At 30.3% G+C, this 15,487-nt stretch overlaps 1 protein-coding gene across 4 annotated transcripts in view; it reads right to left on the reverse strand.

Annotated features, from left to right (window-relative positions):
• LOC145263720 (uncharacterized) overlaps positions 1-15,487 on the reverse strand; it is a 372,649-nt gene that overhangs the window by 4,401 nt on the left and 352,761 nt on the right. For all 4 annotated transcript variants that reach the window (XM_080120684.1, XM_080120683.1, XM_080120685.1 and 1 more), the window contains 4 exons: positions 10,910-10,956; positions 8,146-8,257; positions 3,675-3,754; positions 2,149-2,253 (listed from right to left, as the gene is read on the reverse strand). In XM_080120684.1, the coding sequence (XP_079976810.1) occupies positions 2,149-2,253; positions 3,675-3,754; positions 8,146-8,257; positions 10,910-10,956 (344 nt within the window). The remainder of the gene's footprint in view (positions 1-2,148; positions 2,254-3,674; positions 3,755-8,145; positions 8,258-10,909; positions 10,957-15,487) is intronic.

A 15,487-nucleotide genomic window follows, 5' to 3' on the forward strand; every position in this document is an offset into this window, starting at 1 on the left:
TTTTTAATTGTTTTTTTTTTTCTGAAAATTTGGCTTCCAAGGAGTCAAAGTTTAAAAGATTTGACCTTTGCAGTCTCTAGCAAACTATTAAGCCAATTTTTGGTCTAAACATTTGAAATTTTACAAAGAGTATTCAAACATGCCGCATGCTTTTTAATCAGCTATTGGGCAAAGATTTGGCTGGCAAGAGGTCAAAGTTTACAGAGTTGACCTTTGCAGACTCTATCAAACTCTTCCACCAATTTTGAGTCTAAACACTTGAAATTTAAGATGTAGGTTACTTGGACATGGGTCAAACTTTTTAATTTAATTTGAGCCCAAAACAATAAAGGGCTACTACAATGAATATTAAGGTGTCACAATTGGAGTCAAAGTTTTAAAAAATTTGAGTCAAAGGTCTGCGGTCTCTACCAACTTTTTTCTATGGTAGTTAAGGAAGCCTATTATATAGAAAGGCATTACCGTACACATTCACACTTTTTAATATATACATATGCATATAAAGTTATGAATAATACATAGGGCCTGAGCAAAGCCGGGCGGAACTGCTAGTATGTATATAAAAGTGAAAATGTCTGCGTCTGTCTGTGTATATTTCCCTACCAAATGACTGTCAATTTTCAGTCTACAGACTCGAAATTTGACATACAGGTTATTGAGATTCCGGAAAATCTTTTCAATCGGGTTTCGACCAGAAATTTGGCTGTTAAGGGGTCAAGGTTAAAATATTTGACCTTTGAGAACTCTACCAAACTCCTCTGCGAATTTTGGGTCTAAACACCTGAAATTTTAGATATAAGTTAATTGGACATGGATCAAAGTTTATAATTTGATTTCAGCCCCAAATAATAAATGCTGTCATAATTGGGGCCAAAGTTTAAAAAAATGTGACCTCTGCGGTCTCTACCAAATTACTCAGCCAATTTTTGGTCTCAACATTTAAAATATTACATAAAGTGTATTCAGACATAGGGAAAGCTTTTTAATCGTTTTTTGCTGAAAACTTGGCCTCCAAGGGGTCAAAGTTCAAAAGATTTGACCTTTGCGATCTCTAGCAAACTATTAAGCCAATTTTTGGTGTAAACATTTGAAATTTTACATAAAGGGTATTCAGACATGCAAGCTTTTTAATCAGTTTTTGGGCGAAAATTTGGCTGCCAAGGGGTCAAAGTTGACAGAGTTGACCTTTGCAGACTCTACCAAACTCCTATGCCAATTTTGAGTCTAAACACTAGAAATTTTAGATGTAGGTTACTTGGACATGGGTCATACATTTTAATTTGAGCCCAAAACAATGTTATGGGGTCAAAATTGGGGTCAAAGTTTAAAAAATTTTTACCTCTGCGATCTTTACCAACTTTTATCTATAGTAGTTAAGCAAGCCTATTATATAGAAAAGCATTACCGTACATATTCACTTTTTAATATATACATATGCACACATAATAAGTTATAAACAGTACATAGGGCCTGAGCAAAGCCAGGCGGAACTGCTAGTATCAAATATAGTTAAAAATTTCATAAAAATCACAGATATCAAATTTTTTAAAGGACTTCCTCCAACTAAATACAGCCCACATTATCCACAACTAGCAGTTGTGTTCCAAAAATTTTTAATGATCAGTTAATTATTTTGGAAGTTTAACCTACTAAAATAGATGTTTATATAATAGATATATCTAATATATAACTGGCAAAGTGTGTGTGTTTGTATGTCTCGCAAAAAACTTTTGACACACGCAACAGCTCATCACCCCCCACCCCACTGCCCTATTTTACCTGCAGATTTTCATGAACAAGCACCAAAAACTTAATACTAGATTCTTAGATCATTTTTTGGTGGTAAAATTCACAACTTCTGGCTCAGTTTTACAAAAAAGAAAAAGTATTAAACCCCTATTGCAGATTTTGGACTCTTTCACCTCTGATCAATGATGATTCTCCCATCTCTACCATCTCTACCATCTCTACCATCTGATATAATGGTTGCATGATAGAGCATCTCGTATTAGATGACACCAAAAGTTTACAAATCCTTCAAGTCCATCTGGTAAAAAAATAAATTGCTATGTAAACTGTGTTCAAATATGAATTTGGATAAATTATGTTGGGATGATTCAAGAAAATAAAAATAATGGATGTCTTTACCTCCCGCATAAGTTTCCGCTTTTCTTGTTTCAATTCGTCTTCCAATTTTTCAGAATCTTCAGCTTCTGTCCTGTAGCGTTTCACCTGGGTATCCAATCTGTTTACCTGCAAAAAAAAAAAAAAAATTAAAAACATATAATTGATTAATTATGGGCAAGTTTTATTCAAGCATGTGAATAGTTAATGGCAAAACAAAAGATAAAATTGAGATGGATTTCCTAACCTGGGGAGACACAACCCATGTATATGTGTGTGTTTGTGGAGAGAACAGCATAAGAAACAACAACTAAAAACAACTTGGGTGCTGTGCTAATGACAATGGAAAAATGGATACTTCTGCAGAATTTTCTGAGCAGTTTACGTAAAACACTGAAAGGTATCAAAATGCTGAGCGAATCAAATCGCAGCAGCCAATATCGTTTAAGAAAATATTTATTTGCTATCATTGGTATATTATAAATGAAAAAAGTAAATATTCATTCTTGAAAATAAATGGAAAATAAAAAAGATTTTGCTTGCTATCAGTTGTTTGTTATTCAAAAAATAAATATTTATGAAACTTACCTTACAATGTGTTTTTTTTCTTGATTTGAAGTTTAATTTTCTTAAAGTTTCATAAAAATAGTCCAATAATTATTCATTGTATTTTACAAAACAAATATCATTTTCCCTTTTCAATTAATTTTTCATTGAATTATCTTTATAGTAACAAAAATAATATATTTTTCATTGAACAAGTTGGCTAGCGTTTGTATATAAAAAAAATCATGAACCTTTTATTTGTCATGTTTTGACGTTTTCCATAAACTACCCCCAAAATTGTGACGATAGCACAGTCTTTATTTTGCAAAATGTTTTTAATTAGTGAAATCAGAATCACAACAAAAAAGCAATATATTCAGATTAATTTGAGTTGACAGATCAGTTTCAACTAAGAAAATCAAAATTAAGAGAAAAAGATTGAGTGTGCATGATGAAGAGACAGGAAGACTATTTTTGATAAAGAAATTGTAAAAAATTGTAGCGAAATTCGAAAATTGAAATTCAAGTGTAATCTGGTATCTACTAAATTGTCATGTCGCAATAATCAAAATATCCCAAAATTACAAAAAACTATAAGGTAGAAAATTAATTATTAATGAAAACAGTTTTTGAAGACAATTAGTGAAAATTAAGTTTTGCTAAATTGGGCAAAGATTTTCAATTTTCAGTAAAGATTTACCTCCCTTTTGCTACACTTAGAACTCTCCGGTTGCTTTTTTTCTTTTTTTTTTTTGTTGTTGCAAAACTCAATTTTCACTAATTGTCTTGGAAAACTAATTTCATTAATAATTTTCTACCTTATCGTTTTTCATAATTTTTAGATATGTTTATTACTGTGACATGACAATTCAGTAGATATCATTGGTTTCACTTGAAATTCAATATTTCAATTTTTGCTACAAAAACAAAGAAGAATCACAAAATTTTATAAAAAACAAAATGGTTGTACTAAAATCAATAAAGAAAGAATATCTTCAACTTACCGATCCTTCTAAGGTAGCAATATCTTGTTCGGCTTTTTGAAGTTTCAATTTATATTCGTGGATTTGTTTGCTGGCTTCTCCTGAAAGACAAAGAAAAAAATTCTTGCTTTCATAATTAGCTATAACTACCTGGCATTGCTTGAGATTCAGTGAAGTCATTTTAGTTTTTAATTTTTTTTTTTTAGAAATAAAATTGTATTTCTAAGGTTCAATTTAAAAATGCAAGTTATTTCCCTTGGATGATTTTTATTTTTAAGCGATTATTTAAGACCATTTCCTAAGTCACTTAATCTATATATATAAAAGGCAAAATGTGTTTGTGTGTGTTTTTATGTTTGACAAAACTGTCAACACATGTGATGAACACTGACAAAATCGGTATAGTTTGAAAGGTCAGTCCCTTGGCCAAAAACATCAATTCTTTGACCATCAAATGGTCCGTTTTTTACAAGGTGGGGTCAGTTTCTTTTTGTAAAATCATAAGCCTTGCAATGACTAAGCTTATTTTGAACAGCAGCGATGTCGTATAACGCTGTAGATGCAGCGACTAAACCGTTCGCTTTTAGTTCACTTCCTTTTCCTCTTAGCATTACAGGTTTGAGGCTGGCTCCTGCAGCTAATTTTTTTTTTATTTGTTTCTCTTCATTGCTCAATACCCTTACCATAAACCTCTTCACACCTGGGCAACGCCAGGTATCCCCATCAGTAATTTCTTAAGTAAAATGTGGCAAAAAAAGAAAAAAAAATCCTCAACATAATTGTAGCTAAATACATTATTACATATTGCTAATAATATGGTACAAAAGAATAAAGTTTGATTTGATAACTTAAATGCTCTTTGGGTCTGACTTTGAAAACCCTGGAAGAGAACTTTAATGTTAGAAAGAAAGAAAGAAAAAAAAAAAACATTGTGGTGTATAAAAAGAATCTGACATATTTAAACCTTATAAAAAAACCCGCCCCCCCCCTCCAACCATTAAATACAATCTTAAAGTTTATTCCTACTATGAAACAAGCCCCTGCTTCAAATGAAAACCATCTTTTTGTTTGTTCTGAAAATAGTTAAATCTTTTGATTTCTAACCATAATTTGCCATAAAGCCACTATTTTTCAGTTTCTCATATTGCCATTTTCAAATCTTTCTCATAAATCGCCTCCCCTCCTTCCTCCTCATGGTAGGGGCAATGATGATGTAGCAATGTCAGAACTATGCCATTCTTGGCAGGGCTACTTATGGACAGGTTTGGCATCAAGCCGATGCAATCCTCTATCTGTATACCCTAAAATAGAGTACTGTTGTCACAGGAGCTGCTCAGTGCGCCCTATCCAGTCTTGATAGAGTTCAAAACTGGCTTCAAAACCTAGTAGGTGATGCCCTTTTCTCTTCCCTGTAACCTCTTTCCCACAGAAGTGATGTTGCAAGCCTCTTTGCTCTATTGTTATTTTTATGGGAACTGCTCGACTGAACTCCAAACTATGGTTACTTCCTGCCAAACTTTCACAAAAAACACTCATCTAGCTACAACCATTATATACGCTTTCCCCGACTCTCTGTACCTAAATATAAACAGATTCCATGAAAAAAGCTTCTTTCCCAGAACTGCTCGCCTGTGGAACACTGTTCCATTGGTCTGCTTCCCAGTTGAATACAACATGGTAGCCTTTAAACCCAATGTAAACAAGTTCTTGTTGAGCCGTCCCCATAATCAAATTCTACCCAATTTACACCAATGATTACTACACAACCACCTTACATTTATTGACTTTTATCCTCGAGTGATCTTCGAGCCTTGATAAGTGGTGACTCAAGTAAAGAAAAAAATAATATATATATATATATATATAATAAAAAAAAAAAAGAGACCTGAAAATCAATGGAATGAAGCTTCAATGTTGCTTCTGCAGCATTCTTTCTCAAGATCTTCCTCAATTTTGCATGCAACTGCTGAGCCTTGCTGCTCTCAATGCAAGGAGGTAAAAACCTGCAAGCAAAGAGAACTTCATGCAGCTCAGATCATTCCGAGGTAAGATTTTGGTTGAGCCCTATACAGAAGATAGAAGCCTCTGTTCAGTCTCGAAAGACAATGGATACCCCCTGTATGGGTAGCTGTGCATGAAATTGTGAGGCAAGGGTTATGCAATCTCCAACCACTCTTCTCCTTATTCAGCACTGCTTAAGTCCAGTGGCAAGGAGAAGTCCAGGATGACTGAAAACAATGTCGAGACAACTGGAGAGCACATACAACAACTGGAATTACCAAATGGTCACCCATTTTAGTACAGACCAGGCTCAATGTTGTTTAACTTCGGTGATCTAATGGGAACTGGTGTGTCAACGTGATTATGCGAACGAAAGACAGACTTGCTAAACAAACAAATTCCTTCAAATCAACTCCCAACTAGAATTATTCATCTTGACCCATTTCAAGTATGGTTATTCTTTGTACGAAGGGGAGCATTTCCATTTTATTAAGAAATAAAAAGGGAAATATTAATTGAGAAGACAAAGAGAGGACCAATTGTAATTAAAATTTTCTGCCGATAGAACAATCCAGAAATTCTCATCACGAGAGGCCATGAAAAAGTGGTGCATAGGTGTTTGGTGAATTCATTTTAATCAGCAGAATACCACTTCTGGGACAAACATTTTGCTCATATATTTACAAGTATTTATAAGTAAGGTTTGTGCACTTTCATTTCTATGAAAAATAATTGAAAAATCAACCCTTCAGGGTTAGATTTCATACCAAAATCAGACCAGCAAAGTCTGACATTTTTGAGGATTGCTTGTTCGGTCTGAGGTATGCTCCAGTGCAGTTCTAGTAAGTCTACCTCCCCAGGTTTTACCCTCTCACTCTTGAGAAACGGTTAATTTATAGATAATCGAAACATGCACTTTTACAGAAGAATACTGAGGGGGTTGTCCAAGCATTTTTTTTTATTGGTTTTTCCTTTAGCGTGTTAGTTTTTCAAATCCTACTTACCTGACCTTGTGTCTAATCTTCTCGTCAAAAGAATGAGATGAATGAAAACAATTGGAAAATATTTTTCGATTAAGAAAAGAAAATAGCCAATCAATTCCCTCTCTCTCTCTATGATTGTATTGCAGTTAATCTAATGAAACTCCAGTGTTTATAAAATAATTCTCAATAACAACTACAGCTATATTGTTGTATAATTTTCTTTCCTTGGAAAAGAAAATGCAAAGAAATAAAAAAGAAATGAAAAATGAAAAGAGAAAAGAAATGAAAAGAGAAAAGAAATGAAAAAGAGAAGTAAAATGGAAAAAAGAAATGAAAGGAAAAAAAATGGAAAAAAGAAAAATGGAAAAGAAATGAAATGAAAAAAAAAGGAATGAAATGGAAAAAAGGGAAAAAGAAAAAAGGAAAAAAGAAAAATGGAATGAAAAAGAAATGAAATGAAAAAAAAGAAATGAAAAAAAGAAATGAAATGGAAAAAATGAAAAAGTGAAATAGAAAAGAAAATGAAAAAAAGAAAGAAAATGAAAAAAAAATAGAAAGAAAAGAAAAAATGGAAAATGGAAAGAAAAATGAAAAAGAAATGAAAAAAAGAAAAAGAAATGAAAAAAAGAAAAAGAAATGAAAAAAAGAAAAAGAAATGAAAAAAGAAAAAATGAAAAAAAGAAATGAAATAAATGAAAAAAGAAATGAAATAAATGAAAAAAGAAATGAAATAAATGAAAAAAGAAATGAAATAAAGAAATAATAAAAAAGAAATGGAAAAGAAATGAAAAAAAGACATGAAAAAGAAATGAAAAAGAAATAAAATGAAATGAAAAAATGAAATGAAATGAAAAAAATGAAATGAAAAATTGAAAAAAATAGAAAGAAAAAAAGAAAAAATAGAAAAAAAAAATGGAAAAGAGAAAAAAGAAATGAAATGAAAAAGAAATGAAATGAAAAAAAGAAAAGGGAATAAAGAAAAAATAGAATAAAGAAAAAATGGAATAAAGAAAAAATAGAATAAAGAAAAAATAGAATAAAGAAAAAATGGAATAAAGAAAAAATGAAAAAGAAATGAAATGAAAAAAGAAAAATGGAAAAAAGAAAAATGAAAAAGAAAAAATGGAACAAAGAAATGGAACATAGAAAAAATGGAACAAAGAAAAAATGGAACAAAGAAAAAATGAAACAAAGAAAAAATGAAACAAAGAAAAAATGAAACAAAGAAAAAATGGAAAAGAGAAAAATGGAAAAGAGAAAAATGAAACAGAGAAAAATGAAACAGAGAAAAATGAAACAGAAAAAAATGAAACAGAAAAATGAAATGAAAAAAGAAAAATGGGAAAAAAAGAAATGAAAAAGAAAAAATGAAAAAGAAAAAAATGAAAAGGAAAAAAATGAAAAAGAAAAGAAATGAAAAAGAACAGAAATGAAAAAGAAAAGAAATGAAAGAGAAAAATGAAAACAAGAAAAGAAATAAATTACAAAAAAAAAAGATGATGACTTACTCTGTATTTCATAAAGCTGCATTTCAGGACCGTTGGCCGTAAATATTTGATTGTCATCAGAATTTTTCTTTTTGGAACGTTCCTCTTCTAACTGATCATTTAATTTCTTCAACTGAAAAATGAATGACACAAAAAGGCTCACATTATTGTTATGTCGATAAAAAAACAAAAATAAGTACAACAAACAAACAAACAGCCACAACATACAAGATTAAAAGTCGTTAATACAACTTCGTTTTAATCTCTTTTCTACTAATATTTACTTAATCACTTTTTTTCATGTTTTGATAAAAAAAAGATTTTGCAATTGTCAAGTCCTAATCAATAAAGAAAATAATCAATTGGTGCTTGAGATGAGATTTTTTATTTATATTTTTACTATTTTATTTGTTATCATCCCCCCCGAGTGCAAAGCAGGGGAGGTGGGGGTGACAAAAAAATTACTTGTTCACATGACGCTTTTTTTTTTTTTTTATTGCTATAATCCTTTTTTTTTCTTTTTAATGAAGACAGGAGTGTGAATAGCCAATGAGAAAAATAGCTGAAATTGAGACCCCTCCCCCCCAGTGCATGTGTTTAGAGGACACCACACAAAAACATTGTTTTCTCTAAACAACTCCAATCAGTTTCAAAATTAAAAGAAATGTCTGAGCTAATCTATGGTCCCCCTCCCCCATTTAACCCCAAAAGTCCCCAGGGGATGTTGAATCCTGGTGAAAATGAACAAACGGTGCAGTTTTAGGCCTTAACATATGTAAATTTGAGTTCAACACCATGCAAAAAAAGAAATAACTAAGTCCATCATTTGGCCCCCCCCTCCCCCATTTAGCCCCAAAAGTCCCCAAGGCCTTAACATATTTAAATTTGAGTTCAGCACTATGCAAAACTACTAAATAGACATACACAGAAAATTTTGGACAAATATGGTAAAATAGTCCCATAAATGGAGTGTTTTTATTAGCCCTAAAAGAGCCCCTAGGGCACACCCAAGAGTTATCGCAAACAAAATTATATAGAAATCAGTAAGTTACAACTTTTCAGAAAGTTTTATATAACTCCGAGGCATCAATTTTTTTTTTTTTTTTTTTTTTAATAAGCACAAAAGTCTCAATTTTAGCCATTTTAACCCGAAAGGCACCCCGAAGGGGGCCACTGGAGTTTTCCCGGAAAATCCGTTTTGTCACTTTTTTTTTTACTCATCATGTTTAACGTTTGTGCAAAATTTTTTTTTAAATTCTAAGGCGTAGTTATTGAGAAAAGTGCGGTCAGACAAACTGTCGAATGGACAAGGGTGAATTTACAGGTCCACTCTCCTTTTGTCAGGGGACCAATAATAATGATACCACTAATACTAAGATGATGAAATATATATATATATATATATATATATATGGTATATATATATATGGTAAATCTGGTAATTAGTAAAATTCTGAAGAGAGTGCTCAATACTATTGCAGAGCAAATATGTGTTTTGTTTTGTTTTTATAAAACGGTAATAAAAAATATAACATATATATAAAGAGAGATAGAAATAGAATATAGTACAACAAAATGGTAGGATATTTTTTCTCTTTTGTAGTCATCACTTAAAAAGGCCCAGAGGTCACTCTAGGATAGAAGTTCCTTAAAAGTTGAAATTTTTTCATCATCATAAGACATCATAAGAATTTCCTTCGATTCCATCTGGGGTCACTAAAGACAATTATCAGTTACACCCATAACAAATATTCTTCTGACCTTGCACCTTCTGACTTTGATCTCTTTCCATCCATGAAGTTATTTTTGAAAGGAAATTATTTCCCAGATGATACAGCCTTGATTTTCAAAGAGATGTTGTTGAGGATCAAGCTGAGGTGTTTTACAAAAATATTCTCCAGAGCCGCATTATACTATGGGAGAAATGTGTAACTCTGGGAGGTTTCTCTGTAGAGAAAGATTAATAACTGTACCAAGTTCTGTTACTCTACTGTTATGAGAAACACTACAGCACCAAGTTCAGAGTGTCTATTCTATCTTATTGTAACAGAACAGCCAATGTAGGCAAGGTGACGTCACAGCAAGAAAGAAGGAAAGAAAAAGATTATAAAAAAAAGAAAAATATGGAAAGATGTGTCCTAAACATGGACGGACAAAGACAGAGTACCACATGTGTTACATGATAGAGTCTTGTTAAGCAAATTGGAGTACAAGGAGATTTTTGAAGAAGAAACAAGGTGTTATTCTAGAAAGTACCTGTAAATAAATAAATGTCTTGTTTAAAAAAAAAAAAAAAAAAAAGTGAATCAAATTCTTTCCTTGCGACTGTCTGCATACAACGTGTGAGTCCTGAGTGTTTACATGTAACGACTATGTTACATTATATATTTATACTTAGATGGATGACTATTTGGGAATATTAAGCATATATTGTGTTGGAATGTAGAAATTTCCAGGTTAGTATCTGGGGACATGTTTAAAATCACTGGGAGATATGAACCTTCAGTCTTCATTTAAGTTAAGACAGAAGAAGGAAAACTTATGTAAAAAAGCTGAGGTTTGCTGAGTCTGTGGCAATCATTTCCACTGACAAAGTTTATCAGGGGGTTCCAAAATACTGGTTGGTTCTACACAAAGCCTTCACTATGGTAAAAATCATATGTGGATTTTGGACAACTTACTGGTCTGAACCTCATACATCCGGATTTGATGATAGAGTCCATTATATATAAGTGGCTCAGAAAAAAAAAAAAAAAGATAAAATGGAATAAGAAATAAAACTTACTTCAGCTTTGAGAAGTTGGTTTTCATCTAAAATACTTGTTGGACCTTCTGTACAAGCCGGAAAAGGAAAAGAGGAAGGAAGAGAAAGAAAATAAGATCAGAATTAAAAAAAAGAAAAAAGTTTAAGATAAATAGAAAAACAAAACATTTTTTCATCCTTTATTTATTTATTTATTTTTTTTTTTAGTCTCTTAGAAAACGTTTGTTTTAATTCTGGAAAATTTTATTTAACAAACAAAACATATTTTATAGATACAACTGTATTTTATTAAACAATAATATTTTGAGAGTTTCTCTGCCAGAATTCCCCCTATATTTAAAAACAAAAATAAAGAACAACCTGTATGATGCATGTATCCATGACAAAACGAAAAAATATTGTATTCCAAAAATCACATCAATTGATCAAGTAGTTTATTTCTAAATAATAAAATCAAATTTCATGAGTATCATTCATACATCATACAGATTTTATTTATTTTTGTTTTTAATATGGGGGAAATTCTGGACAAGAACTGATTTCTTTGCTGATATAAAAAAAATCTTGTACCATTTTTTTTTTTTTTAATAAAGTCATTATTTACTAGATTAACGGACAACAAAACAGCTCATTGTTATTTGAATTTATTTAGTTTTGACAACAAAAGATGTTGACTTGTGCAAGACCATTAAGGTCATCCTTACTTCATTATTTAAGATGTTTCTTCCATTTCACTTAGAAAAATAAATATTGTAGCGCCCTTTTTAGATAACTTCTCAATTTCAGACTTATGGATTATTCAATGATAAAAAACGGTTGTTTTCTCTTGACATTTTGTTTAAATAAAATATTTATTGAAATTTTTTTTTGAATCAATTTTTAAGAATTGCTTTTAACTCAACATCATTATTTAACTTTTTTCTTTTTAATAATTTCAATGATAAAAAAGAAGAGACATTTAGTTTAACTCATTGGATACAGTGTTAAATGAAGTTCAAAATACTATCAAATGCATTGAAATGATACTTGAATGCAGTTCAGAGCCAAACCAGTTCCCAATGCAGTTCAGAGACAAACCAGTTTTAAGAGAGATTGGGCTTAGATACGAGTGTAGTATCTGTTTTGACGATATACTTAAGTTAATTTGTCCTTAGTCGATGTAGGGGAAACACTTCTATACTAAGACAATTTTTATTTTTGCCTAATTCCAGAGTTCCCCTTTTCGGGGAGCTGGTTTTCTCACACATTAAAAACAACCTTGTGTCATATTTGCTTTTGTAGGGAAGGAAATACATACCAATACAAAAAGTAGGGTTTTAATATCAATGTCAGTGCAAGAAAAAATGAACTAATTTTAAACACATTACAATAAAAAATATTCAAACGGAAAATTTTATATTAATAATAAGAATGATTAATTAAAAATAATTAAATGACAATAAAAGAATTACAGTTAATGTAATAATAAAATTAAAAATATTAATAAAATTGTATTCTATATGGATACAAAATTTAGATCTTAAATGTTATTATCAGAAATAAAATTCAATATATTATGTCATTAATTTCATATAAAAATTAAATAAATATACAGGCATATGTCATAGATATTACAATTATTAATATATCTATGTAAATATATAGATATTAATTATAAATAATAAATTAATAAAATATTAAATAAAATATTTTATTTATTAATGTAGATCAAAATGAATACAATTTATTGATATGGGAATTTAAATTTTAGTAACTTTACTTGAAAATTCAAAATGGCATAATAAAAGAAAAAATAATTGCAACTTCTGTCCTAATTTTCGGATTTTGTAATCATGCCCATATGCATTTTATTTTAATGGAGAGATAGATGCTATTTCTTCTGAGAAGTAAAGGGCAGAATAGATTCATTGATTGATATAATCAAATGAATGATTTTGCGCTACAGAACAGATGCTGTTAAGAATTGTGAATGTCAACGTACTTAAAACAATTGTAAGATGGTTAACATCAGGAAATTTGGAATATAGACTTTTGTCATTTATTTGTTATATGCTCTGTAATTACATTGAGCTTCATAAATTAAGGATTAGTATAAATAAAAAGTGAAATATATTTGAAGAAACATATTTCCACAGAAATATATAATTTCAAAAAGTTGTAGCATTGATTTAGTTAACAGTGAGCTGTTTTAATGGTAATATAGATGCGATAAATGAAAAAAAAAAAAAATTTTGTATTTATTCATCGATATTAAAACAACATTTACATTAAATACATAACTTAAAAAATAAATAAATAAAAATGGCAATTTATAGTTTAATAAAAATCAGTGTGTTTAATGGGAAATAAACACGGCAAGCAAAACTGTAAGGAAGAAAGAAATGCATTTGCTGTTTAGTAAAAAAAAGAAAAAAAAAACACATTTTCACAAAAATCACAACCAAATTTTAAAATAATCCACAAGATTACAACACATGCTGGACAAAGAAAAGTTATTTTTTGTGTGTGAAAGGGTTTTTTATTTTTTAAATGATTTTAACAAACAAACAAAATGCAAATCAATTCTGAAATAGCACAAAAATAGATCCTGAATATCAAATCAATAATTCAATCAATATTGGCTTACCAAACTAAGTTCCTGACATTTTTTATTAAAACATATGCGTTTTCTTTTCAGATCATTATAACGAAATGTCAAGAAAATTGAAATTTTCATTAACTCCTTTTTGTTTTGTTTTTTTTAGCTTTATTTTTTATTTTTATCAACAAGGTATTGAAAATCTTGTTGAAAGTTGGGAAGAAGCTTTTTTTTTTTTTTTTTTTTTTTTACTGGGGAGGAAAGGGTCATAGCTTATCAAGGCCTAAAGGATAAGGGTTAACAAGAATAAGGGTTAATGAATGTCAGGTGACCAGTAAGACAACACCTTGACATTTGGTAATGGTGAAACTTTGGTAGGGTTTCATTATTTTAAAAGATGGCTCAAAAAGAACTTCTTTACATTCAACTTCAAAACGACAATGTTGTAGGCAGCTGGGAAGCAGCCCAGCAGTATTTAAAAACAAATTTAAAAGACGATGGGAATTTAGTTGCCAACCGGAAAAATAAAATCAAGAAAATAATTGGTGTACAAGAAACCTGAAAATTGGATTAGGAATAATAAATATTTTTACTTGTGCCCACATATAAATGGCTATCAGTCTAGCTGGGAGAAAAACCGGTAACAGCATCCTCTTATAAGTGCAGTGGCATGCAGAGAGAGGGGGGAGCATCAAAATTGAGGGGGATCCAATCATACTCAAACTATCTTATTTTCTCATATTTCTCAGTACTAGGATTTATACTAAAATCTTTGGGGTATACAATCAAGGAGTTGGCCTTGGGCATCACTACTTCACCAGGTTTCATTTAGTTTTACAAAAAAAAAAAAAAATAAATAAATAAATAAAAAAAATAAAAAATATATAGATCAATATTGGTTTCATGAAAACTGTGACTACCATCTTAAAAAAAAGAAAAAAAAGGAAAAAAAAGTAGGGGCAGGGACATAGCTCTGTATTGATTCATACAGAATTACTTCCCTTAGATTTGAACTCGATAATCATAAAAAGGCATGAAGCTATTTTAGTAGAAAAAAAAATCATATACACTATTTTTAGTGTTATTTCTGTTTTATGGCACAGTTATTTATTTCATCTTTTGTGGGAAGTGGGATGAATGCCAAAGCACACAATCATTACAAATAGTTCATAAAACACAAGTTGCTATTTAGCAATAGTTGAAGAGTAACTTTTCTGATGGTATTACAGTGGAAGCAAACAAAACAGATCTGACAGGATTTGAATTCAACTTAGTCAATTTCATAATATGTACTGTACCCATTATATTCATTTGGGTCATAGTACTTTTCTTTGTTATACTGCTTGATGTTGCTCAGTGGCATATTTAGTTGCAATTTTATTTTTTGTTTTCCATTTTTAAACTATACCAATTTTTCTAATCAAAGGGATACAACTCTGTATTAACCAATAAAGAGTTCTGTCCCTTTGACTGCAATTTAGAAATAATTCTGACACAGAAACAGTATTTTCTGGAGGAAATTAAAGCAACATATATTTTCTTGTTTTTTATTAGGAATCTGTTGATCCACAAAAAAAAATCTGGCTAACCAGAATCAAATATTGATTTTCTAGAAACAAAGCTATTGATTACAAAGAAAGAGTAAAGAGACGGGCTTTACTTTATATGGTTAAATATTGAAAGCCCACAAGCAAAATTTTCAAATTCATAATTTAAATATACAAAGTATCTGAAGTGTCAAGTATGCTGAATGGTTTGTTGAAATGTGCCAAGATTCTGAGAATCTATGATGGTTGCAGTATTCATACCAAAAAATTGGTTTATTAAAAAAAAAAAAATGTTTTTGTCATGGTTGTTTGAATGTAAGAAAGCACCTTGAAATGCACAAAAATTCAAAAAGGTTAAGATCAGTGAGAAAGTTATAGGTTATCTACCTTGAATCACTTCTTGATATTTAAAGTTTGGCTTAGAGCTCTTTGCTCTTAAGACGAAAATAGTTACTTCACTTTATTCACCTCAAA

Source organism: Euprymna scolopes, chromosome 39, assembly GCF_053919585.1.
Source record: "Euprymna scolopes isolate OS-2025 chromosome 39, ASM5391958v1, whole genome shotgun sequence".
NCBI classification, from domain to species: Eukaryota; Metazoa; Mollusca; class Cephalopoda; order Sepiida; family Sepiolidae; genus Euprymna; species Euprymna scolopes.